Below are 26,678 nucleotides of genomic sequence, written 5' to 3' on the forward strand. Positions count from 1 at the left end.
ATGTTATGTAGGACCTAGCCTACACTGAATCCTATTCAAAGGACAGGGAAAGGCTGGGAAATTTGAAGTACACCAAGGAACGTGCAAGACTATAGGAGTGGGGAAACAAGGATTTGTCCATAATCTTAGCGAGGTGAAACCTCTCTACAAGTGGAGCACCCACTCTGACAAGGGTGACTCCACAACAAGAACCTGGCAGACTGTACATTCCTAAATGGAAGAGAGTAGAGAGGATTACACAAAGGAATAACAGAACAGACCTACTTAAATACACAATGCACAGACTGAGGGCTAAATACAAGTATGGCAAAGACAACACTAGAGGAAAGGGCCAGACAAAGATAGACCAAAGACAGAGCTAACCACAAACAAGGTGGTATCCAGAGTAGAAAGCATACACCATGCAGCAATGACAGGGGATTGGGAACCTAAATGCGTATAAGATTTTAACGGGCATCCTCTGCTCAGAATAGCCAGTATAAATAATTTAACTAAATAACTGATAGGCTGGCTAGGGCAAAGCAAAGCAAAGCCCAGTCAGCAAATCAGCCTACAAACAGAGGGGAGATGTTACTCCCTCAGTGACTAGCGCCAACCAGCAAATCATATGATCCAGTGCTGACATTGTGACATCACTCCGGCCCATCATTGTACTTGGAACTTTGCACAGGCAACATCTTGACTCTCAGGCTTCCTTCACACAGGTGACAAAGTCGCATGATTTTGTCGCGTTGCAACAATGCTACAAATCGCATGTATATGAAGCGCATGCTTTCCTATTGGTTAATTCACACATGCGATATTTTGTAGCATGCAACAACCCGACACAAAAACCTCAGGGGTCCGGTGATATGCCCGTGACTTGTGTGGTTTTGTAGCCCTTTTTTCCCTATGCACCCTTCCTCTCTGTTGCATTGCATCGCATAAAAACACAATTTTCGTGTGGTCCGTTGCAACACTGACAGTAGGAAATCTTACTATCAAAGCCCTAACCTAAGCCCTAGCTGCAGGAAAAATAAACAAAAAGCAGTATACATCACATTAGAAGTGCTGTTCGACTCCGCTGCAGCTTCCTCTCTGTCCCCGACACTGTTTCTCTTGATCTCTTCTGGCCGGGGATTCAATAATCCCTGCCTCCTGGAAACGCTGGCTGTGGTTGGCTGATACTTAGCTAATCACAGCCAGTGCTTCCAGGAGGCGGGGATTTTTCAATCCCCAGTCAGAAGAGATCAAAAAGAGTGCCAGGGACCGAGAGGAAGCTGAAGCGGAGCCATGGACAGCGCTCCTAAAGTGATGTATACTTTTTTTCCCCTTCAGCTAGGGCATATTTTGGGGGTAGAGCTTATATTTCAAGTGAAAATGAATGGAACGCCATTGCACTTGCATAACCATTGCTCCATTCATTGTCCTCCTCTCTGTGAAGAGTGCAGTGAGCCTTGGGATAGGGGATTACTTGTAATTCTGGTATAACCCCTTTATTATACATATTTAGCCAACTGTTTGTGAGAGGATTGGTGTTAATTGCAAAATGAAGAATACTTCAGTCAATAGTCATATAAGCAATAATCTATAATATTACAAATAAAAACATTATCTGAATTATAGGAGCAGTAATGACAGATCATTGTCACCTGGTATTCACAGACGCAGGTTCAACAGAGAAACAAATGAATTTTTAAAGGACTTGTCTACTTACAACTATTCTTTTTTTTCTCGAAAGATCCCTCAATAATAAGCTGTTGACAGGGTGTCTCTTTGCCAGGACCCTAAGCTGTAATCTGTGGGGGAATCTGCTATAAAGTGTTCATTTGCCCTGCTATGCCCCCACAGGGCTACTAAAGCACCACACAGTTTGTATTGAAAGCAATGGGCTGTCCATGTACTGCATGGAGGTGCCTGTTCCACCAAGGTTGTTTCTTGGGGATGCTCTCTCTGGATAATTAATGAAGGTCCAAAAATGGTGAGCTCCTTCTATTAAAGACAGCCTGTCATGTCCTCTGATCAGAGAGGATGGCTACGAGATGTAGCTTTGCAGCCACAGCCCCACTGTCTCTATCACATCTTCTATTTTCTTTGTACACCCCGCATTCCACTGTACTGACTTCCATTAGATTGGACTCTTGGCATTTTGAATCTGTCAAGTGGGTGGTCTCCTCTGCTCTGCTTACTGTCAATAAATGATGCCAGTAGTTGTAGAAAACCTAAAGTCATCTATTCAGTGTGAGTGGAGGAGATTGCCTACTTCACAGAACCAAAGCTCCGGAAACATAAAGAAAGGAGGTTGGTGCAGGGAAATTGGGGGTGTATAGAAAACAGAAGGGAAGCTTTGCATCCAGCCAATGATCACAGGACGTGACAGCTTAAAATTCCACATTAGGGTGTTTGAAAATGCTTTTTCCCAAGCCAGAGAACCGCTTTAACAAGAAGAAAAAAAGAATGCCATTGGATTGCTATTATGACAAGTTGTATAACTTAAAGGGGTTTTGGCATTAACATAAAACCCCGCACCTCAGCCGGGCCTTGCCTAAAAACATAAACAAGGGTATACTCATTTTTCCTGGGGCACCAGGACGCAGCTGACAGCTGGCACTAGCATCATACCCAGACATACTTCCACCCAACTAGAGATGAGCGAACACCAAAATGTTCGGGTGTTCGTTATTCGTAACGAACTTCCCGTGATGCTCGAGGGTTCGTTTCGAACAACGAACCCCATTGAAGTCAATGGGCGACCAGAACATTTTTGTATTTCGCCGATGCTCGCTAAGGTTTTCATGTGTGAAAATCTGGGCAATTCAGGAAAGTGATGGGAATGACACAGTGACGGATAGGGCAGGCGAGGGGCTACATGTTGGGCTGCATCTCAAGTTCACAGGTCCCACTATTAAGCCACAATAGCGGCAAGAGTGGGCCCCCCCCCCCCCAACAACTTTTACTTCTGAAAAGCCCTCATTAGCATGGCATACCTTTGCTAAGCACCACACTACCTCCAACAAAGCACAATCACTGCCTGCATGACACTCCACTGACACTTCTCCTGTGTTACATGCTGCCCAACCGCCCCCCCTCCCCCCCACAGCGCACACCAAACTGTCCCTGCGCAGCCTTCAGCTGCCCTCATGCCACACCACCCTCATGTCTATTTAGAAGTGCGTCTGCCACGACGAGGGACCGCAGGCACACACTGCACAGGGTTGGCACGGCTAGGTAGCGACCCTCTTTAATAGGGGCGGGGCGATAGCCCACAATGCTGTACAGAAGCAATGAGAAATAGAATCCTGTGCCACCGCCATCAGGAGCTGCACACGTGGGCATAGCAATGGGGAACCTATGTGCCACACACTATTCATTCTGTCAAGGTGTCTGCATGCCCCAGTCAGACTGGTTATATGCACCTTAACAGTAACCGCGTTGGTGGTAATGTGGTGGTGACTGCGGACCTAGTACCACGGTTGTATTTTGTTGGTTTTCGGAATGTGGCCAGGATTAAGTGGGCCGTGGCGGGGGGGTGGTGGGGGGGCTCTCTTGTAGTGTCGGTAAAGGTGAAATTCTTGGACTGCCACCAGACGAACCAATGCAAAGGCATTTGCCAACAATGTTTTCCCTGTTGGAGGAGGAGGGGGATGTTTTTGAGGCACTACGTGTCCTCTCCACGTGTCCGTGGTTATATGCACCTTAACAGTAACCGCGTTGGTGGTAATGTGGTGGTGACTGCGGACCTAGTACCACGGTTGTATTTTGTTGGTTTTCGGAATGTGGCCAGGATTAAGTGGGCCGTGGCGGGGGGATGGTGGGGGGGCTCTCTTGTAGTGTCGGTAAAGGTGAAATTCTTGGACTGCCACCAGACGAACCAATGCAAAGGCATTTGCCAACAATGTTTTCCCTGTTGGAGGAGGAGGGGGATGTTTTTGAGGCACTACGTGTCCTCTCCACGTGTCCATGGTTATATGCACCTTAACAGTAACCGCGTTGGTGGTAATGTGGTGGTGACTGCGGACCTAGTACCACGGTTGTATTTTGTTGGTTTTCGGAATGTGGCCAGGATTAAGTGGGCCGTGGCGGGGGGATGGTGGGGGGGCTCTCTTGTAGTGTCGGTAAAGGTGAAATTCTTGGACTGCCACCAGACGAACCAATGCAAAGGCATTTGCCAACAATGTTTTCCCTGTTGGAGGAGGAGGGGGATGTTTTTGAGGCACTACGTGTCCTCTCCACGTGTCCGTTCCATGTCAGCAATAGTAGCACTCAAGACAGGCCCCAGTAACAATTCTGAAGCAGCAGTATAGCGGGAGCGCAGTCTTCGTTCCATGTAAGCAATAGTAGCACTCAAGACAGGCCCCAGTAACAATTCTGAAGCAGCAGTATAGCGGGAGCGCAGTCTTCGTTCCATGTAAGCAATAGTAGCACTCAAGACAGGCCCCAGTAACAATTCTGAAGCAGCAGTATAGCGGGAGCGCAGTCTTCGTTCCATGTAAGCAATAGTAGCACTCAAGACAGGCCCCAGTAACAATTCTGAAGCAGCAGTATAGCGGGAGCGCAGTCTTCGTTCCATGTAAGCAATAGTAGCACTCAAGACAGGCCCCAGTAACAATTCTGAAGCAGCAGTATAGCGGGAGCGCAGTCTTCGTTCCATGTAAGCAATGGTTAATGTGGCTTAAGTGGTAACTAGGCCTGTAGGCAGCCCAGTGTAACGAAAAATTGGTTCAAGTTAAAGTTGCAACGCTTTTAAGCGCATTGAAACTTATAAAAATTGTTAAGAAAAATTATTTGAGTGAGCCTTGTGGCCCTAAGAAAAATTGCCCGTTCAGCGTGATTACGTGAGGTTTCAGGAGGAGGAGCAGGAGGAGGAGGAGGAATATTAGACACAGATTGATGAAGCAGAAATGTCCCCGTTTTGGATGGTGAGAGAGAACGTAGCTTCCATCCGCGGGTGCAGCCTACGTATTGCTTACGTATCGCTGCTGTCCGCTGGTGGAGAACAGAAGTCTGGGGAAATCCAGCCTTTGTTCATCTTGATGAGTGTTAGCCTGTCGGCACTGTTGGTTGACAAGCGGCTACGCTTATCTGTGATGATTCCCCCAGCCGCACTAAACACCCTTTCCGACAAGACGCTAGCCGCAGGACAAGCAAGCACCTCCAGGGCATACAGCGCGAGTTCAGGCCACGTGTCCAGCTTCGACACCCAGTAGTTGTAGGGGGCAGAGGCGTCACCAAGGATGGTCGTGCGATCCGCTACGTACTCCCTCACCATCCTTTTACAGTGCTCCCGCCGACTCAGCCGTGACTGGGCAGCGGTGACATAGTCTTGGTGGGGAGCCGTAAAGCTGGCCAGGCCCTTAAAGACTGTTGCACTGCCTGGGATGTACATGCTGCTAGATCTCCGCACCTCCCCTGCTACCTTGCCCTCGGTACTGCACCTTCTGCCACTAGCGCTGTCGGCTGGGAATTTTACCATCAGCTTGTCCGCAAGGGTCCTGTGGTATAGCAACACTCTCGAACCCCTTTCCTCTTCGGGAATCAGAGTGGGCAGGTTCTCCTTATACCGTGGATCGAGCAGTGTGTACACCCAGTAATCCGTCGTGGCCAGAATGCGTGCAACGCGAGGGTCACGAGAAAGGCATCCTAACATGAAGTCAGCCATGTGTGCCAGGGTACCAGTACGCAACACATGGCTGTCCTCACTAGGAAGATCACTTTCAGGATCCTCCTCCTCCTCCTCCTCCTCCTCAGGCCATACACGCTGAAAGGATGACAGGCAATCAGCCGGTGTACCGTCAGCAGCGGCCCAAGCTGTCTCTTCCCCCTCCTCCTCATCCTCCTCATGCTCCTCCTCCTCCTCCTGTACGCGCTGAGAAATAGACAGGAGGGTGCCCTGACTATCCAGCGGCATACTGTCTTCCCCCGCCCCCGTTTCCGAGCGCAAAGCAGCTGCCTTTATTGTTTGCAGGGAATTTCTCAAGATGCATAGCAGAGGAATGGTGACGCTAATGATTGTAGCATCGCCGCTCACCACCTGGGTAGACTCCTCAAAATTACCAAGGACATGGCAGATGTCTGCCAACCAGGCCCACTCTTCTGAAAGGAATTGAGGAGGCTGACTCCCACTGCGCCGCCCATGTTGGAGTTGGTATTCCACTATAGCTCTCCGTTGTTCATAGAGCCTGGCCAACATGTGGAGCGTAGAGTTCCACCGTGTGGGCACGTCGCACAGCAGTCGGTGCACTGGCAGCTTAAAGTGATGTTGCAGGGTGCGCAGGGTGGCAGCGTCCGTGTGGGACTTGCGGAAATGTGCGCAGAGCCGGCGCGCCTTTACGAGCAGGTCTGACAAGCGTGGGTAGCTTTTCAGAAAGCGCTGAACCACCAAATTAAAGACGTGGGCCAGGCATGGCACGTGCGTGAGGCTGCCGAGCTGCAGAGCCGCCACCAGGTTACGGCCGTTGTCACACACGACCATGCCCGGTTGGAGGCTCAGCGGCGCAAGCCAGCGGTCGGTCTGCTGTGTCAGACCCTGCAGCAGTTCGTGGGCCGTGTGCCTCTTATCGCCTAAGCTGAGTAGTTTCAGCACGGCCTGCTGACGCTTGCCCACCGCTGTGCTGCCACACCGCGCGACACCGACTGCTGGCGACATGCTGCTGCTAACACATCTTGATTGCGAGACAGAGGAGGAGGAGGAGGAGGAGGAGGGTGCTTTAGTGGAGGAAGCATACACCTCCGCAGATACCAGCACCGAGCTGGGGCCCGCAATTCTGGGGGTGGGTAGGACGTGAGCGGTCCCAGGCTCTGACTCGGTCCCAGCCTCCACTAAATTCACCCAATGTGCCGTCAGGGAGATGTAGTGGCCCTGCCCGCCTGTGCTTGTCCACGTGTCCGTAGTTAAGTGGACCGTGGCAGTAACCGCGTTGGTGAGGGCGCGTACAATGTTGCGGGAGACGTGGTCGTGCAGGGCTGGGACGGCACATCGGGAAAAGTAGTGGCGACTGGGAACTGAGTAGCGTGGGGCCGCCGCCTCCATGATACTTTTGAAGGACTCCGTTTCCACAACCCTATACGGCAGCATCTCAAGGCTGATGAATTTTGCTATGCGGACGGTTAACGTTTGAGCGTGCGGGTGCGTGGCGGCGTACTTGCGCTTGCGCTCCAACAGTTGCGCTAGCGACGGCTGGACTGTGCGGTGCGAGACATTGGAGGATGGGGCCGAGGACAGCGGAGGTGAGGGTGTGGGTGCAGGCCATGAGACGGTCGTGCCTGTGTCCTGAGAGGGGGGTTGCATCTCAGTGGCAGGTTGGGGCACAGGGGGAGAGGCAGGGGTGCAAACCGGAGGCGGTGAACGGCCTTCGTCCCACCTTGTGGGGTGCTTGGCCATCATATGCCTGCGCATGGTGGTGGTGGTGAGGCTGTTGGTGTTGGCTCCCCGGCTGAGCTTTGCGCGACAAAGGTTGCACACCACAGTTCGTCGGTCGTCAGGCGTCTCTGTGAAAAACTGCCAGACCTTAGAGCACCTCGGCCTCTGCAGGGTGGCATGGCGCGAGGGGGCGCTTTGGGAAACACTTGGTGGATTATTCGGTCTGGCCCTGCCTCTACCCCTGGCCACCGCACTGCCTCTTGCAACCTGCCCTGCTGATGCCCTTGACTCCCCCTCTGAAGACCTGTCCTCCTGAGTAAGCGTTGCACACCAGGTGGGGTCAGTCACCTCATCGTCCTGCTGCTCTTCCTCCGAATCCTCTGTGCGCTGCTCCCTCGGACTTACTGCCCTTACTACTACCTCACTGCAAGACAACTGTGTCTGATCGTCATCGTCCTCCTCACCCACAGAAAGTTGTTGAGACAGTTGGCGGAAGTCCCCAGCCTCATCCCCCGGACCCCGGGAACTTTCGAATGGTTGGGCATCAGTGACTATAAACTCCTCTGGTGGGAGAGGAACCGCTGCTGCCCAATCTGAGCAGGGGCCCGAGAACAGTTCCTGGGAGTGTTCCCGCTCCTGAGCAGGTGTCATTGTAGTGGAGTGAGGAGGCTGGGAGGAAGGAGGAGCAGCAGACAGAGGATTCGGATTTGCAGCAGTGGACGGCGCAGAACTGCGTGTTGACGATAGGTTGCTCGAAGCACTTTCTGCCATCCAGGACAGGACCTGCTCACACTGCTCATTTTCTAATAACCGTCTCCCGCGTGGACCCATTAATTGGGCGATGAATGTGGGGACGCCAGAAACGTGCCTCTCTCCTAATCGCGCAGCAGTCGGCTGCGACACACCGGGATCCGGAGCTCGGCCTGTGCCCACACCCTGACTTGGCCCTCCGCGTCCTCGGCCGCGTCCACGTCCTCTAGGCCTACCCCTACCCCTCAGCATGCTGTATTACCAGTGATTTGATTTCACAGGCAGGAAATAAATTGGCGCAAGACTGCAGGCCAAATATAATTTTTGCCCTTTTTGGAAAACGAAAGGCCCCACTGCCTCTAGTGAATGAATTATCTAAGTTTAATAACTGTGCTGTGTCCCTGCTTATGTGTCACAGAACGTGAGGGTAGCAGAGTTATTATAACTCTGGCAGAGCAGGAATTTTTTTTCCCAATTAAGGAAAGCAAATGGCGAAGCCAGCAGTAAAGCGTAGCTGGGTGCGTATGATTTAGCACTGTTCTTCACGCAGCTCACACGTCTCCACCGCCCGTAAGGACGGACAGAGGCTGGACAAATAGATTTGTTTTCAGTTTTTTCCCACCAAAAGGCAGCACTGCGTATATTCAATGAACATGAGAAGTTTAATAACTGTGCTGTGTCCCTGCTTATGTGTCACAGAACGTGAGGGTAGCAGAGTTATTATAACTCTGGCAGAGCAGGAATTTTTTTTCCCAATTAAGGAAAGCAAATGGCGAAGCCAGCAGTAAAGCGTAGCTGGGTGCGTATGATTTAGCACTGTTCTTCACGCAGCTCACACGTCTCCACCGCCCGTAAGGACGGACAGAGGCTGGACAAATAGATTTGTTTTCAGTTTTTTCCCACCAAAAGGCAGCACTGCGTATATTCAATGAACATGAGAAGTTTAATAACTGTGCTGTGTCCCTGCTTATGTGTCACAGAACGTGAGGGTAGCAGAGTTATTATAACTCTGGCAGAGCAGGAATTTTTTTTCCCAATTAAGGAAAGCAAATGGCGAAGCCAGCAGTAAAGCGTAGCTGGGTGCGTATGATTTAGCACTGTTCTTCACGCAGCTCACACGTCTCCACCGCCCATAAGGACGGACAGAGGCTGGACAAATAGATTTGTTTTCAGTTTTTTCCCACCAAAAGGCAGCACTGCGTATATTCAATGAACATGAGAAGTTTAATAACTGTGCTGTGTCCCTGCTTATGTGTCACAGAACGTGAGGGTAGCAGAGTTATTATAACTCTGGCAGAGCAGGAATTTTTTTTCCCAATTAAGGAAAGCAAATGGCGAAGCCAGCAGTAAAGCGTAGCTGGGTGCGTATGATTTAGCACTGTTCTTCACGCAGCTCACACGTCTCCACCGCCCGTAAGGACGGACAGAGGCTGGACAAATAGATTTGTTTTCAGTTTTTTCCCACCAAAAGGCAGCACTGCGTATATTCTATGAATAATAACTGTGTTGTGGCCCTGCCTATACAATTCTTTCCCTGCAGTATCAATGGAGGGTGGAATGCTCTGCAGAGGCGATTTTGAGAAGCCCCAAAAAAATGCAGCACAGCCAACAGCAGCCTGGACAGTACTGCACACGGATAAATATGGCCCTAGAAAGGACCGTTGAGGTTCTTGAAGGCTACACTCACTCCTAACACTCTCCCTGCCTATGCAGCACTTCTGTCCCTAATGCCAGGTGCAACGGTCTGCAGAGGCGATTTTGAGAAAAAAAAAAAATGCCACTGCTAACAGCAGCCAACACACAGCTATCAGTGGCCCTAATAAGGACCTTTGGGGGGTCTTGAAGCCTACACTAACTACCAATTCTTTCCCTACAGCAGCTCCGGTATAAACAGCACTGTCCCTCATCTAACTCACACCGCATCTGAGGCGAGCCGCGGGAGGGGCCGACTTTTATATTAGGCGAACACCTGATCTTCCCAGCCACTCACAGCAGGGGGGTGGTATAGGGCTTGAACGTCACAGGGGGAAGTTGTAATGCCTTCCCTGTCTTTCAATTGGCCAGAAAAGCGCGCAAACGTCTCAGGGAAGTAAGTGAAAGTAACCAGAACACCGCATGGTGTTCGTTACGAATAACGAACATCCCGAACACCCTAATATTCGCACGAATATCAAGCTCGGACGAACGCGTTCGCTCATCTCTACACCCAACCCATCTACCCAGATCAATGCTGCAGCCAATCAGAGACTGTATTGTCACCACTAGCGCTCCCTGCATCAGCACTTATATCCTGGCTACCGTGATGAGGGGAGTTTGGGGATGCTGTGGCCTCTGATTGGCCGCAGTGGTCTTGTGCTTCTGCCCAGCCTGCCTGCCTGGAAGTCACCGCTGATACCAGGGCCAGCCGGGGCCCCAGGAGAGGTGAATATGCCCTTGTTTGTTATTTTAGGCAGTGCACAGCTAGGGTGCAGGGTTTTGTTTTAATGACAAAATGCCTTGAAGTTATACAACTTGTCATGATAGCAAGTTGAGACTTTTGTACCTCAAAAAAATAAATACTATTCTTCTCCATAGTGTACCAAAAATATCTACTAAAAGGCAACTTAAAATTAATATACATACGGAGCTTTGTATTTAATGTCTATTGTAAACTTTTAACATTAAGTATGTGTAAGTAGTGTGTGTAACCTGAATCACCTCACCCCAGATGTAAAATAAGGACCCCCAACCGCCATAAGTGTAAGCACACAGTCTAGCACTTTTCATCCAGCAGTGTCAGTGTCTTTTATTTAACCTTCACTATCTTCTTCTTATGCATTTAAGTTCTATTCCCTGTGCATTTCAGCTTCTAGTTCACTGAAACATCTTCATGACGATAACCTATTTTGACCTTGCTAGAATTGTAATTTTTAGCAATGTCTGGCTTGTTTTACCTGTGGGTTTACAGTGCAGATAAGTTGTTAATAGTTCTCACTAATTCCCTGAGCACAAATGCTACAGCTGCTGTGTGCCAATGGCGATGGAGGGAGGGGTGGGGGGGTGGGGGACCTCCACTGCTAAAACGGCATGAAATGGATAATATTTTGATGCATTACTGCTTTGAGTATTAACTATAAAATGTCTACATTTCCATTATTAGTGTTGATTAGTTCATTTTGGCTGGCTTGCTGAATTTCTGCAAAAGGGTCGCTTCAGTCGATTCTTCAAATCAAACCAAAACTTCTTGAACACCTCTAAAGCTATTAGTGGTTCACATTGTTGCCTTGCAGTGCTGGCGTCCTAGGTTCAAATCTGACAAAATCTGCATGGAGTTTGTAGGTTCTCTCGGTGTTTCATAATAATCACTTTTATTTATATAGCACATATATATATTATGCAGTGTCTTACATCACATTTTCTGTCCCCATTGGGGCTCACAATCTATATTCACCAACCCCTGTTTCCCTGAAAATAAGACCTGGCATGATTTTTCAGGATTTTTGAAGATGCAGAATGATTTTTTCAGGCTTTTTAAGTATGCTTGAAATATAAGCCCTGCTTCAAAATTAAGCCCTAGTTACAATTAATAAAAAAAGGCAATTTAAATAGTGTCCAAGCAGCTATACATGTAAAAAAAAGTGAAATCTTTTGGAGCCAAAATTAATATAAGACACTGTTTTATTTTCGGGGAAACAGGGTATTAGTATATTTTTGAAGTTTTCGGAGGAAACACTCTCAAACACAGAGAGAACATACAAACTCCCTGCGGAAGTTGTCCTTGGTCAGATTTCAAGCAAGGGCCCCAGTACTGCAAGACAAGAGTGCTAACCACTGAGCCATAGAAGAACAACCATCACCAGAGGAAGGAACGAGCTGAGGTTCAGGCTTGCCACAAACTGAACTTTTAGCAAAATCTGACCCTTATGGTCCGAAAGCAGGTGACCCGCTGTGCCAGGGATGTGCTATACTTACCTCCCCCATCGTTCCCCAGCTTTCAGTGCTGATATCAGGGGAATGACAGGGGAGGTAAGTATAACACTTATATCACTGGACACAGCGAGCTACCTATTTTCAGCGCATAAGCTTAGCTGCTGATCTAATATGCTGGTCAACCAAAGGTCCTATTAGTTTGAAAAGTTGAGTTAAGTTGAAGGGTTGTGAAAAGGAACTGAGGGTCTACCACAATCTGTGGGCAGGTGGTAGCTCTCCACTGCCCTAGGACATCCCTTTCGTTTCACTGACCACCAATGGTCATAATTGCTTGATTCATCTAACCATGAGGAAATGATGTGCTTTCACATGTTCCATAAAGCTATTTAATGAAGAGGTCTACACACCTCTAAGCACATTACCTGCTGGTTTTAAGTGAAGTGCATCTCTTTTGATCTACATCATCAGCTTTACTCTTTTTACCAAAACTATCACTTGATCACCCCAGAGCCTTCATTATTTTTTACAACCCTTCACCTCAACTCCTTATTAAACCGTGCTTCATCTGTACTGCATCATACTACACCCTCCCATCTTTGGACAAAGTGGACAGATATTAGATTGCCACCATCCTGCATCCTCAGTCTTTGGAGAGACAACTTACTGTATATGAACATCAAGATATTTCCCAGTTGGTGGATCCCCACCGATCAACTATTGATGGCCTTTCCTGAGGATAAGCTATCAATAGTTTAAGGCTGGCTAACCTCATTATATATAATTCTATGATAACTGTGGACTGAAACAGCTTTACTGCAGTAGTCATCTGTTATTATTTCATATACTGTATATGGCCAAGCTAACTGTTTAACTATTGGCTTTCTTTAGATAATTTCTGTTAAAAGTTATCGCGCAGTAGCCAGTAAAATAAATACATAGAAAATCCCTTGTATTACATGTTATTTTAATTAAATCACTGATAACCTTTTTCTTATATAGCCCAAGTGCTACAATCGCTACATAATTGTGAAGGACCTTTGTTCTGTCACAGTAAGATCCTAAGTGATTAGCAAGAAAAATGGATAAGCTAGCTGTCACCATCCAATGACAGGTCAGCATTGTAGAGAAAGCTCTGAACCTTCTCCAGGTCCCAGAGCATAATGCAAAAAAAAACTAAGATAGCTATTACAAGCTTCTTTTCAAATGAATGCTGGCACACAAGTAACACTACAGTAAATGGATGTGATGCTGCAACTCTTACAAAGTAGTGCAAAGGAAATTCTTTGAAATGGCCTGTGGATGTAGAAGTCCTTTGTAGAATATCTCTGTAAACATTATTTTTTGGATGACAGAAGCGGCATATGGCAGAGATGGACCCTCCTTTTTTTTATATTGTCATATTTTCAATATTTAACCCCTTCCCACTATATGACATTCATTTACGTCATGCAGGTGCGGGGTATGTATGAAGAGAGATCGAGGCATGACCTTTCTTCATACAGCGCGGGCGTCAGCTGTTTATTACAGCTGACACCCACAGGCAATAGCTGCAATCGGACGCGTAGCCAATCGTGGCTATTAACCCTTTAAGTGCCGCAGTCAATTCTGACAGCGGCATTTAAATCCCCTGAACAATGTTCGGGGGTCCTGTATGCCCCCCCTCCCCCTGCATGAGTTCGCAGGGAGGCATATTACCCTTTTCAGCCGCAGTTCTCCGGTGTGGCGCATTCAGCCAATCAGCTGGCTGGAATCGGCACCACGTGACTACACAGCGTGCACGCGTATTGCCTTCAGCAGCCGTGTGCACTACACACTACACTTAAGCAGCACGGGGTTAGGGTTTAGGGTTGGGGTAATGGTTAGATTTAGGTAATCCTAAACCTAACCCCGTGCTGCTTACGTGAAGTGTGTAGTGCACGTCTGCTTGTAGTGTGTAGTGCACACGGCTGCTGAAGGCAATCCGCGTGCACGCTGTGTGGTCACGTGGTGCCGATTCCAGCCAGCTGATTGGCTAAATGCGCCGCGCCGGAGAACTGCGGCTGAAAAGGGAAATATGCCGCAGGGAGCCGTACAGGTGTCATGGCAGCTGAGGGTCCTTCTGAAAGGCCTCAGGACTGTCTTAGCAGACTGCCTATCAAGCCATTCCCGTGGGGTGGCTTGAGAGACTGCCTGTTAAATCGCAGTATGATGTAATGCTACAGCATTACATCTTACTGTAGGAGCGATCAAAGAATCACTATGTGTGGTCCCCCAGGGGGCTAAAAAAAAGGTAAAAATAAGATCAATAAAGTTTTATTAATTGTAAAAAAAAAAAAGGAATAAAAGATTAAATCACCCCATTTGCCATATCTATAATAAAAAATCTAAATCATAAAACAAAAATATATATTTGGTATTGCCACGTCCATAATAGTCCAATCTATCAAATTAGTACATTATTTACCCTGTATGATGAACATTGTGCGAGAAAAAGAAAAAGAACGCCAGAAATGCACATTTTCAGTCACCCTGTCTCCCAGAAAAAAATGCAATAAAAAGCAATCAAATAGTCATATTATTCTGAAATGGTATCAACATAAACTAGAGGACATCACGCAAAAAATGAGCCCTCGCACAACTATGTCAACAGAAAAATAAAAAAGTTATTGAGCACAGAAGCTGGCAGCAGAAAATAATTAAAAAAATTTAAATGTCTTTGAAAATAAAAAATAAAAGCCTTCACAGATGCCTTCAATTGGTCCAGAAGTTCAATGTAATACCTTGCATTAATGGTGGAACCATTTTGAAGGTAGTCCACTAGTAGCACGCCCTCCTTATCCCAGAACACAGTCGCCATCACTTTAGTGGCTGATTTTTGCACCCTGAACTTCTTTGGGTAAGGAGAACCACTGTGACTCCCCTCTTTTGACGGCTCCTTGGTTTCAGGGTCATACAAATAAATCCAGGTCTCATCCATAGTGACCTGGATCCAGGAAGTTCTTACCAGTCAGGAAACGCTGACAAATGCACCGGGAAGTTTTCACTCGCATGCTTTTCTGATCTGTTGTCAAACATTTGGGGACCCACTTTGCAGATAGCTTCTTCATGTTCAAATGTTCATGGATAATGACACAAACACATTCACGGAAATCCCCATGATGTCTGCTATTCCTTTAGCTGAAATTCGCTGATTCTCCAGTATAAGGTTGTACATAGCATCGACGATCTCTGGAACAGCAATCTCTCTCAGTCGTCCAGGACGTTCTTTATCATTGGTGCTGAAGTGGCGTGTTTTAAATTTGGCAACCCAGTTCTTAACTGTAGAATATGAAGGGCATTGATCCCCCAATGTCTGCGACATATCACCATGAATATCCTTCACGGACTTTCCTTGCAGAAACAAGAATTTTATCACTCCTCTGCTCTCATTGGCTGTGAACATTGCCTTAGACTCTGCCATTTTGTTTTCCCGCGTGCCGAGATCACTGTTGCCATAAGCTACAAACAGAAAATTTTGAAAACATATATTAGACACATAAAGCTTTCATGTGATGTAACATTCGTTACCATAAAAACAAAAAAGAACACAAAGCCAAAGACTTATCAGCAGCCCCTCCTAAAAGCCACTCCTAGGACTCAGAATACAGGCTATGCACAAGATTAGCAGTATTTCAAATAATCTGTGCCCTTCCGGGCACTTATCTGCCCCTGGCCATGTATCCTAATGAAAACTAATGGACATAATATGCAGTATTATTGTAGTACAGTTTAGTACATCTTGAACATGGCATGTTTATGTATAAAATTGTGTTCTAACTGTATTTATGGGAGATATATTACATCTAGATAAAAGGTTACATTCTAATTAGATTGATAGTTTTCTGTTCACAGATATTGTGTATTAATCCTTGTTCTATGCACCATCTGTTGCTTTTATCCCTCATTTCTAATCTTGGTATGTGTGTATTCAATGAGATAATTGTTCGAAAGGATAAAGTTAAAAAATGTATTTTAAATAGATGCATCAGATAGAAAGTACAAATGATGTAGAGATAAAAGGAGCATATCCCGAACCATTACATAGTTTCTCTGTAGGTCACTTTTATCTTACAGTTGTAGTCAAAATTATACACACACACACCAATGCAAATTATTGTATTTTTTGGACTATAAGACGCACCTGAATATTAGACGCACCCCAGGTTTACACAATTTATTCTATCTCTGAGGCCCTACCGTCATTAAAGGGGTTGTCCCGCGCCGAAACGTTTTTTTGTTTTTTTTCAATAGCCCCCCCGTTCGGCGCGAGACAAACCCGATGCAGGGGTTAAAAATAAAAACTGGACAGTGCTTACCTGAATCCCCGCGCTCCGGTGACTTCTTACTTACCTGGTGAAGATGGCCGCCGGGATCTTCACCCTCGGTGGACCGCAGGGCTTCTGTGCGTTCCATTGCCGATTCCAGCCTCCTGATTGGCTGGAATCGGCACGTGACGGGGCGGAGCTACGAGGAGCCGCTCTCCGGCACGAGCGGCCCCATTCAGAAGGGAGAAGACCGGACTGCGCAAGCGCGTCTAATCGGGCGATTAGACGCTGAAAATTAGACGGCACCATGGAGACGAGGACGCTAGCAACGGAACAGGTAAGTGAATAACTTCTGTATGGCTCATATTTAATGCACAATGTACATTACAAAGTGCATTAATATGGCCATACAGAAGTGTATAACCCCACTTGCTTTCGCGGGACAACCCCTTTAAGGCCAGCTTCAAACTGGCGCATGCCCAAAATCACACACGTTAGAAGAACAAATTTGTTTTTGAGCATGTTTTTGCGCATCTAAATGTCCTTTTGCTCTGTCAGGGACATTTCACAGGGGTGCGGGACACACCCGTTCCATGATTTAAAAGGCTATGTAGCCTAATTAGTTGCAGATGTGTTCTTTTTCCCTCGAAATTGTGCAGTGTTATGCACAATAAGCCTGGGTTCCCACACAGCGGAATCCTGGCGGAAATCTCACGGTTTGGCCGCAGCGAAAAACCGTGAGATTTCTGCCAGGAGAAGTGCTGCTTCAAAACCCGCATCACTTAGCCGCCGGTTTTGAAGTAGCCTTGCCGCTTGCTCTTCAACTGCGGCCGGCGCTCCCATAGAGGAGAGCACGGCCGCAGCGGAAGAAGAAAAATCTAATCTGCGCCGACTTCTGCTACCTTTGCCACAGCGGATTTGCCGTCCCGGGCTTTTGACTCACTAAAATAGAGCATGATGTGGTTTTTTTTCCGCATGCACGGAATGTATGCGCAAAAAACATACGTAAGAATGAACCCATTGAAATCAATGCATTCTATTCTCTACGTAATGTTATAAAATGATTTTATTAACCCTCAATTTCCAAATACAAGTGTAGTAATACATGACCTCCTTTAGCTGCTTCCTCGTCACATGTTTATGACATCATCTATGGTCCTGCTGCTACTGCAAGACCTTTGATTTTTGCTATTGTCTGTCCCTGTGTGTACAGAGGAGGACCTGCATCCCTGGGAATATGTGAGTGATTTACAGTGTTATCTACTGGCAGGGACTGATGGGGCAGGGTGAGAGAGGCGTCAGCAGCACTGGTAGGTATGGCTGCCAAGTTCTCCCTAAGATTGATCAGCATTGATCAGTAAACTGAAAGATCATTAAGGCAGCGGTCAGGGATCTCTGGATCTATCAGCCCTCCTGCTTCTGGACGATAAGGCACAGATGCCTTTCAGCAAGATCTTATCTAGCCGAAAACTGCATCTTATAGCCAGAAAAATATGGAAGGTTTATTTGCCAAATGTACAAACTGTTAGCTGTTTGCAAAAAGTTTCAGAATTATGATCTGCTGCAAATGTGAAGCAAGCCATCATCATCAGCTCCTGACAGTGTTCTAGAAGAATTTTAGCTCATGGGCAATGGCTTCTATTTGACAAATATTCTTGGCTTTGTGTATTGCAACCACCTTCTATACATCCCACCAAAGAATTTCTATAAGATTCAAGTCAGGCAACTTTAACAGCCAATCCGGACTTTTCCTGGACTTCTTCTGACATCAAGCCTTGGTCGAGTTTGAAGGATGCTTAGGATCATTGTCCTGTTAGAAGGTTAAATGACGTCCAAGTTTCAGCTTCCTCACAGAAGACACGACATTTTCTAATAGGAATTCTTGATACTTTAATGACCTCATCTTGCTCTCCACATGCTTCAGATTTCCATTGCCTGAGGATGCAAAGCAGCCTCAGAACATCACCAAGCCACCACCATGCTTCACTATAGGCAGGGTGTTCTTTTCAGCATAGGCTTCATTTTTCCTCCAGACATACCGCTGATCCATAGAGCTGAGAAGTTGCAGTTTTGTTTCATTGCACCACATAAGAGAATCTGAAAACTTCTGTAGCTTATTTATATGGCTTTGAGCGTATTGGAGACGACTTCTCTTGAACGTTTGGGTCAGTGAAGTTGTACATTTTGGAGTTCAGGCATGTAGACCTTCACTGTTTAGAATCACGTGATCGATATATTTGCCTATTTTTCTTGCTTCCAAGACATCAACTTCAAGAACTGATGGTTCATTTGCTGCCTAATATATTCCATCCCTTGACAGGTACTATTGTCACGAGATAATCAATGTTATTCACTTCACCTGTCTTCAATGTTATGGCTGATCTGTGTATGTCTAAATACACAATTTTATAAATGGCGACGTAAGTAGACAAGAGTGTAGATAGAAGTGAATGAAGAGGTAACCATCAAACTAGAACCCCGTCTACCACCCACTACAAGAAGACAATAGTATTATAAATGGCACAGGGTAGATGGGGGACCCTGTTACACATTTGCCATTGGAGCCCAGGAGCTACATGTTATGCCTCATACTAATAAGTCATTCTTTTTGATGTGTTTACTAAATTACTGTCCTAGACTCCTTCCTCATTGGATTGTTATTTTTTAGGAATTCTTGACACTTTTAGAATCATTTTCTGGCTCGTCTTGGTACTTCATACATTTTAATGAATGTGTAGACAATTTTCAGCAACCTCTCATCCCCTGGATGTGAAATCTGTGTCTGCACAAAACATATGTTCTATTTAAAAGGTTCGCTGTGTCCAAAAAATTATACAAATTGGATTCTTTTCAAATGGAGAAAATGCATTGTGAAATTAATGTGAGCAGTGTCCAAGTTTTGAATTAGGTATTCAAAGATTACAGATGCCAACATATTTCTCAGTTCACTATGAATATAATCAATTTGGTGATTTTTCATGACAAATTAAATTGGTAATAGGGATCCAGTTTCCCTAATGGTGGATCATGTGCATTACTCAACAACACAGGAATACCAAGCTTGTCCTTGTGATTCTTAACTCTGCCCTTATGTAACTCCTCTGGTGAACATAGTTTTAGTGTTACTAATAGTTTGAATAACTTCACAGATACGAAATGAAGCTCTGCCCAGAACTACAATTTTCTCATTGTTGAATTTAAGAATTCCATGGATCAATTTTGTACTTGTTTCTTTGATTGCTACCTCCATTACTAACACCACACTGGGGCTGTTGCATAGCAAACATTTCTTCAAACATCTGCCCTTCTTAATTTATTCCATCTTCTTCCACAATCCTTGGCCCTTTGGTGGTAATTTACAACAAATCTAGGTGCCAAAAAATGTAGAATTAAAGGATAAGCCCTACCTTAGACGCCAGAAGGAAGAGTGTGCTATAGCATCATGTATACTAGCCACCAGGCGTGTGATACCAGATGGTGTAACACTAGTATCCACATAAGCCTTAAATAATGATCAATGGCAGAAGACAAAAGTTCCCGCAGAATCCTAAAGTGCCAACAGCTCTCGACACAAACGGGGAAGAAAAGTATATAGTACAAAAAGCAATGTAAGGGTACAGCTCAAGCAAGATTGCTGCAGATATATCTCCAAAATTCCCAATAATATCATACTTATATCCAAGGGGGGTTAAAGCAAGTCATCACCCCCGATTGCCGAAGGAGGACCCAAGCCATGCAAAAATATATGTCCCAGGGTTTATTTTAAAACCCACAAAGCATCACATTTCAGGCATTTCCCAAGCTAGTGCTCCCTTTCTCAAGCAGAACATGAGGTGCATCTTTATGCACTGCCTGAGGATGGGGGCACTAGCATGAGAGACCCCTGAAACGCAATGTTTTATGGCTTTCAAAATAAATCCTGGACATTGATTTCTACATGACTTGGGTGCTCCTTCAGCAATAGGAGGTGACGACTTGTTGCCCTCCTTCCCTTTGGATGCAAGTACGATTTGATTGGAATTTTGGAGATATATCTGCAACAATCCTGTTTGAATGATACCCTAGCATTGCTTTTTGTACTATATAGATGCCAAAAAAGATCCCCAAAAGCTTGTCATGGAGTTGTTCCACTGACTATTAGATACAAGACTAACATGCAAACATGAATTTAAAAATAGAACTTATATACCAACTACCTTATGTCTGTTTTGAAAATAAAGGCTTACAGCATATTCATGTATGCAGTCTATAGTAACAGATCGAATATGTGTTGCTATACATACTCCTCTATGTATAGTATAAATAATAAAAATGTAGCATTTTTCATACACAGATTTATTTATCAGATATTTGTTTTCGTTACAGCTTATCAGTTACGAGTTTGCCAATCACCTCCTCCTGTTCTAAATTCTGAAATATTGGCAGAAGACAATGAGTTTGAAATAGGTAACTTGATCTTTTATGTGTTTGTAATTTTGACAGGGAATTCCACTCTCTACCATACAGATATGTTAAAAACAGAAAAGTAGTCCCACAAGAAGAATCAAAAATAGGGTCCCCTTTCGGTGCAGTTTGATATTATATGATCACATGTAGAGATGAGCGAGTATACTCGCTAAGGCACATTACTCGAGCGAGTAGTGCCTTAGCCGAGTATCTCCCCGCTCGTCTCTAAAGATTCGGGGGCTGGCGGGGGGTGGTGGAGAGCGGGGAGAAACGGAGGGGAGATCTCTCTCTCCCTCTCTCCCCTCCGCTCCCCCCTGCTCCCCGCCGCAACTCACCTGTCACCCACACCGGCCCCCGAATCTTTAGAGATGAGCCGGGAGATACTCGGCTAAGGCACTACTCGCTCGAGTAATGTGCCTTAGCGAATATACTCACTCATCTCTAATCACATGGGGTGTAATTTTCTCCACAGATTATTAGGATTCTGCAGAAAAATCCACAATAAATGCTTGTTAAACTCATGCATTACATGCAACTTTTTCATGGGCTTTACTGTGGATTGGGTATACTGTTCACCCTGCTCATTAAAAGAAGTGGACTTCAAATTAGAAATCCGCAGCAAACAATTGACATGCTATGGACTTAAAAGGTACACCAAACGTCCATACTGCAGCAGATTCCATATTTAATTGTTTTGCAGCAAAATCCACAATAAATCTGCGACAAAATTTGCATGTGTTACATGTAGAATTATTGTGGACTTGGCTGAAATTTTCTGTGGAATTCACCCCACTCACTGAGTTAGTTCCATAGTCAAAATCTAAGGGAAGCAATTGACATGCTGCAGATGTAAAACACACATTTTAGGTCAATCCCACCGTAGATACTATGTTGAATCCATGCTCAAGTTTTCCACAGTAAGTGAATGAGATTTGTTAAACTCTCATGCACTTTGCTGCTCCCGTAAATACTGCAGAATCCATGACATTTACACCCGTGTGACCATACTGGGACACCTTTAACCCCCCTCATGTTTGCTCCCTTCTACTTAGATTGTTTGCCCACACCCTTGTTTCAGGTTTTGCGGAGTGGGAATCCCTGCACATTTTTTTATAGCTTTCTAGAATAAAAGTGGAATAAAGCCAACCATTGCTTGGCCCTTCTCTTCAAATCAGCCACATCTCTATGGTTCATGTGGCCTTAGGCCATGTCCAAATGGAAGAATTCGACACAGACTGCATGGATTCTGCCACTAAAACCTGCAGCAGGAATCTACAGCTTGGAAGGTGTAGGACCGTGGATCTGGAAAAATCCATGTACAAAATCTTTTTTTCTTTTTACGTAGATTTGAAATCCATGTGCAGAAAACTCCGCTCTGTATGGACTATGGCATGGGTTCCCATTAAAATTAATAGGATGTAGACTTGGAGCAGAATTTGATGTGGAATCGGCACAGATTCCAAGTTAAATTCAACGTCAAAAACGAGCCATGTGAAGGAAGCCTTAATTCGGTGCTCTGTTCATTGCATATTATAAGAATATGGTGAAAATTTTGAACATTGGCGGTTCTGATTTCAAAACTGTTAATCCTAATGATTCTAAGATTTGTTAGTCTTAGTGGATAAAATTTTACCAAAATATCTTAAAACATGGTAAAAGGTGACTTAAAATTAAATGTCTGATTTTAGAAAACCTCTGTCTTGTTCTACTTTGTAGAATCACACTCACGGCTTGTTGAAAGTGCACAAGTCACTGGCGTAACTATAGGAGATGCAGTTGTGCCCGGGCCCAGGAGCCTTGGGGGGCCCATAAGGCCTTTCTTCTCCATATAGGGAGCCCAGTACTATGAATAAAGTATTATAGTTGGGCGCCCTGTTACAGGTTTTTCATTGGGGTCTAGAAGCTTCAAGTTACACCTCTGCGCTAAGGAGTTAAGAGAAGTTGGGGAGCCCCAAGCTAAATCTTTTCAACCTGGGCCTATGAGCCTTTAATTATGCCCCTGGCACAAGTTCACAGGTGCTGGTAGAGCTAAATGTACTAGAATTGATGTAACAGATGACCATAGGGGATTTCACAAGACCCAGAATGGTCACCTCTGCTAAGCAGATAACCAAACTCATTTGGACTGAAGGTAGCATTTCCATCTGAAGAAATCCCTAGTGAATATTTGAAATGCCAATGGTGGATCTAGGTGTGGTTTCGTTACATCAAAATTGTAGTTAGTAGTATATTATTTATTTATTTTTAAATGTTAAGATTTGTGCACTTTGGCAATCACGAAACTTTAAAACTTTATATCCAATTTTGGAACTTAACTTGCATTTTCCATTCCTTAAGCAATTACTAGATTTCCCTAACCAAGTTGTATAAAATTATAACTTTCTCAGGTCCATGATTGCACGTTGCTCTTCAAAGTATTTATATTGAGTATAAGTTATGTATAATGTGAAGTTTTATGTTTTTTTTTAATATACTTTTTTTCTCCTTCCAAAGGGGACATCATTCGTTATCAGTGCATACCTGGTTTTACCTTAGTCGGCAATGAGATTCTAACCTGCAGGCTTGGCGAACGGCTTCAGATGGATGGATCGCCTCCTTCATGCCAAGGTATATATATTATTTGTTGTACCTACTATAATTACTGGAGTATAACCTTGTCCACATATGCAAGTCAGTGGTAAATTGCACGTCATGTTGTGACTCGGTAAATGAATACACCACAATTAGGAACCGATTTCATAAATGAGTTAGTCAAATACTATTTGCAAAACACTGCACACAGGATAATAAAACAGATGTCTTTTCAGATAAGCATATGGTCCTGTAACTGTTAACAAATGCCACCTTGAAATCCTAATAATTATTTTGACACATCCAAGGAAAGCTTGACAGGGAAGAGCAACATTTTTGGTTTAATTAAATCATAACAAATCATGGCCCACATGTTGAATAGGATTTGTTGAAAAAAGGGATGGTGCTAACAAAAGAGTATATATGAAAATATGTTATATTACCAAAAGAATTACAATAATATTATAACCTATGACATGTTTACTGTACAAGGGAGAATTTATATTGTTAGGATTCATGCACTTTTTTGAATTATGTAATATGATGCCCATAGTTTGCTATAGGCCCTGGGCTGAGATGAGAGTCCGCTGAAGTACGGTGTTGCTTAGGGCTTATTACTGAAAAAGTAATATTTACTGATAAAATACCATTTTTAGCAGGATGGAGATAAGCCACAAGTTTATATGAGGAAGCTCATGCAAGTGCTTTATACTGATAAACACCCACTAATGCATGCACCTATTATCCATGGGGGTAATTGGTGCTTAGGATTATAAATACACACAGATGAAGCTTCTAGAGAGCACCAGCAATATGATAATATGTAATTTACATGTAGTGCACCATGCTGACTTACAGCCTAACAGTCAGGCCCAGACTATTAGGTCAGATAGGCTACCCACCACTTTCTAAGTACATCTTACGAAGAATCGACACCCCATTATCTTCCAACATCACATCGCCAGAATGAGTCCTGCAAAAATAACAGTCAATAGGCTCATGCAAATGTGTACCGATGGTCCATGTAAAAAAAAAAAAAAAAATGCAGTGAGTCCTTTAATGGTCCAATTTATTGGATGATAATCACTCGTTAAAGTCAATGAAATAATGGAGCGCAGATGACGTATGTGTGTGCTCTGTTTGTCAGAGATCATTGCTAAGCAATGTTGGAACAAAATTGGGCTTACTTCAATTTTTTTGTGAACACAAGAAAAAAAAGAATGAGACTTAGAAGTAAAAAATGGACAAACACAAAACATACAGATGCAGCATGGACACACACATAGATTAAAATTGGTCTATTTTTCATTGGCCAAAATTAGACAAACATATCTGGTTAAGGCCCTACTGTTTGCAATGGACTGCAGAGATAAACAATATTACATCTTATATCACTCGTAATTTCAGAAGGATCGGGGATCTGGGGACTGCTATTATTCCAAATGCCAGATTGGAGTCAGGAAGTAATATTTTCCATTAATGTGGAAAATTGGCTTCTACCTGATTGATATATATTTTTTTTTTGCTTGCTTTTGGATCAACATTGGGGCTGAACTGGATGGACGTGTCTTTTTTCGGCCCTACATACTATGTTGCTATGCAGTGCTTATGAAAATATTCACCACTCTTGGTGTTTTTCCTGTTTTCTTGCATTACAACCTGGATTCAAAATTGAATTTTTTGGGGGGTTATACTATTTATACAACATGCTGACTATTTCAAGGTACAAAATATTTTTTACTGTGATACAAACAAAAATTTGAACTGAAAACTTTCACTCTTTGAAAGTCAATACCTTTGTGGAGACACCTTTTGTTGCAATAACAGATTCTATTAGCTTAACACATCTAGACACAGTTTTTTTCCCTATTTTTCCACTCAAAACTGCTCCAATTCCTTCAAGTTAAATGGTTGTGTGGGTGTTCAGCAGTCTTCAAATCATGTCACAGATTCTCAGTTGGATTGAGGTCTTAGGCTTCGATTAGACTGTTCGGAAACATTCTATGTTTACCCTTAGACCTTTCCAGTGTAGCTTTTGTAGTATGCTCATTGTCTTTCTCCTGCTGGAAGGTGAACTTTTGTTCGAGTCTCAAGTCTCTGTCAGACTGAAACAGGTTGTACTCAAGAATTGCCCTGTTTTCCCACAGTTTTCCAGTCCTTGCAGATTAAAAGCATCTTCACAGCATGATATTGCAACCATCATGCTTCACTTTGGGAAAAGTGTACTTGGGGTGATGGGAAGTGTTGGGTTTACAGCACACATAGAGTTTCCCATAATGGCCAATAAGTTCAGTCTTAATCTCATCTGACAAGAGAAAGTTCTTTAATGTGTTGGTGAGTCAGCCACAAGCTATTTGGTAACTTTCAAACATGGTTTTTAAAGTTTTTGGCCACTCCTCCATAACACCCCGTCTATGGAGTGTAAAGCTTATAGTGGCTCTATAGACAGTTACCTCCACCTCTGCTGTGGACTTTTGGAGCTCCTTCAGAGGTATCATTGGTGTCTTTGTTGAGTCTCCAGTCAATGCCCTCTTTACCTGTTTTCTGAGTTTTGGTGAGTGATCCTGTCAGGTTTGTAGTTGTGCCATATCCTTTCCATTGTGTTATAATGGATGTAATGGTGCTTCATGGGATATTCAAAGTTTGTGATATTTTATATAACTCAACCCTGATCTTTACTTTTCCACAACTTTGTCTCTGACCTGTTTGGAAAGTGTATTGGTTTTCATGTTGCTTGCTTAGTGGTCTAGATGCCTCAGAGCCTATCAGAACAGGTCTATTTATGCTAACATCATGTGACAGATCATATGACACTTTGATTGCCCACAGAGGAATGCATTCAACTAATTACGTGACTTCTGAAGTTAATTGTTTGAACTAGACTTTATTTTGGCCTTCATAGCTAATGAGGTGAATACATACGCACTCACAACTTTTCAGTTTGTATTCATGTATTTCTTAGCCAAGGTTATTTTTCATTCCATTGTAACAATTTGGACTATTTTTTCAGCTCCACTACACAAAATCCAAAATTAAAATCCATTTTAATTCCAGGTTGTAATCTACAAAACAGGAAAAACACAAAGGGGGTGAGGCAGATGAATACTTTTGCATGGTGTTTGCCGTTTAACAGGTGTTGTTTGCTATTGTCACAGTTTTAGCGCGTCTTACAAGATCGTGATAGCTATCAGGAAAAAAAAAGGAAAAGATCGGATTACATCTTAATTATAATATTATTTTAATATAACTTTTTTAAGTGTAAAGAACTCATGCTGCAGCTGCAAGTGTGTTCTTTCTTTGCACAGTACATAAATACTTTATAATGAGGTATTGTATTGTTCTTCCAAGAAGACTCATACCAGGACCATTTATATTCTGCT

The 26,678-nt window shown here is 44.4% G+C and overlaps 1 protein-coding gene across 1 annotated transcript in view; it reads left to right on the forward strand.

Moving 5' to 3' along the window:
- CSMD3 (CUB and Sushi multiple domains 3) overlaps positions 1-26,678 on the forward strand; it is a 909,686-nt gene that overhangs the window by 673,644 nt on the left and 209,364 nt on the right. The window contains exons 42-43 of the mRNA XM_066579038.1: positions 20,647-20,727; positions 23,221-23,334. Coding sequence (XP_066435135.1) covers positions 20,647-20,727; positions 23,221-23,334 — 195 coding nt within the window. The remainder of the gene's footprint in view (positions 1-20,646; positions 20,728-23,220; positions 23,335-26,678) is intronic.

This window comes from Eleutherodactylus coqui, chromosome 9 (genome assembly GCF_035609145.1).
Source record: "Eleutherodactylus coqui strain aEleCoq1 chromosome 9, aEleCoq1.hap1, whole genome shotgun sequence".
NCBI classification, from domain to species: domain Eukaryota; kingdom Metazoa; phylum Chordata; class Amphibia; order Anura; family Eleutherodactylidae; genus Eleutherodactylus; species Eleutherodactylus coqui.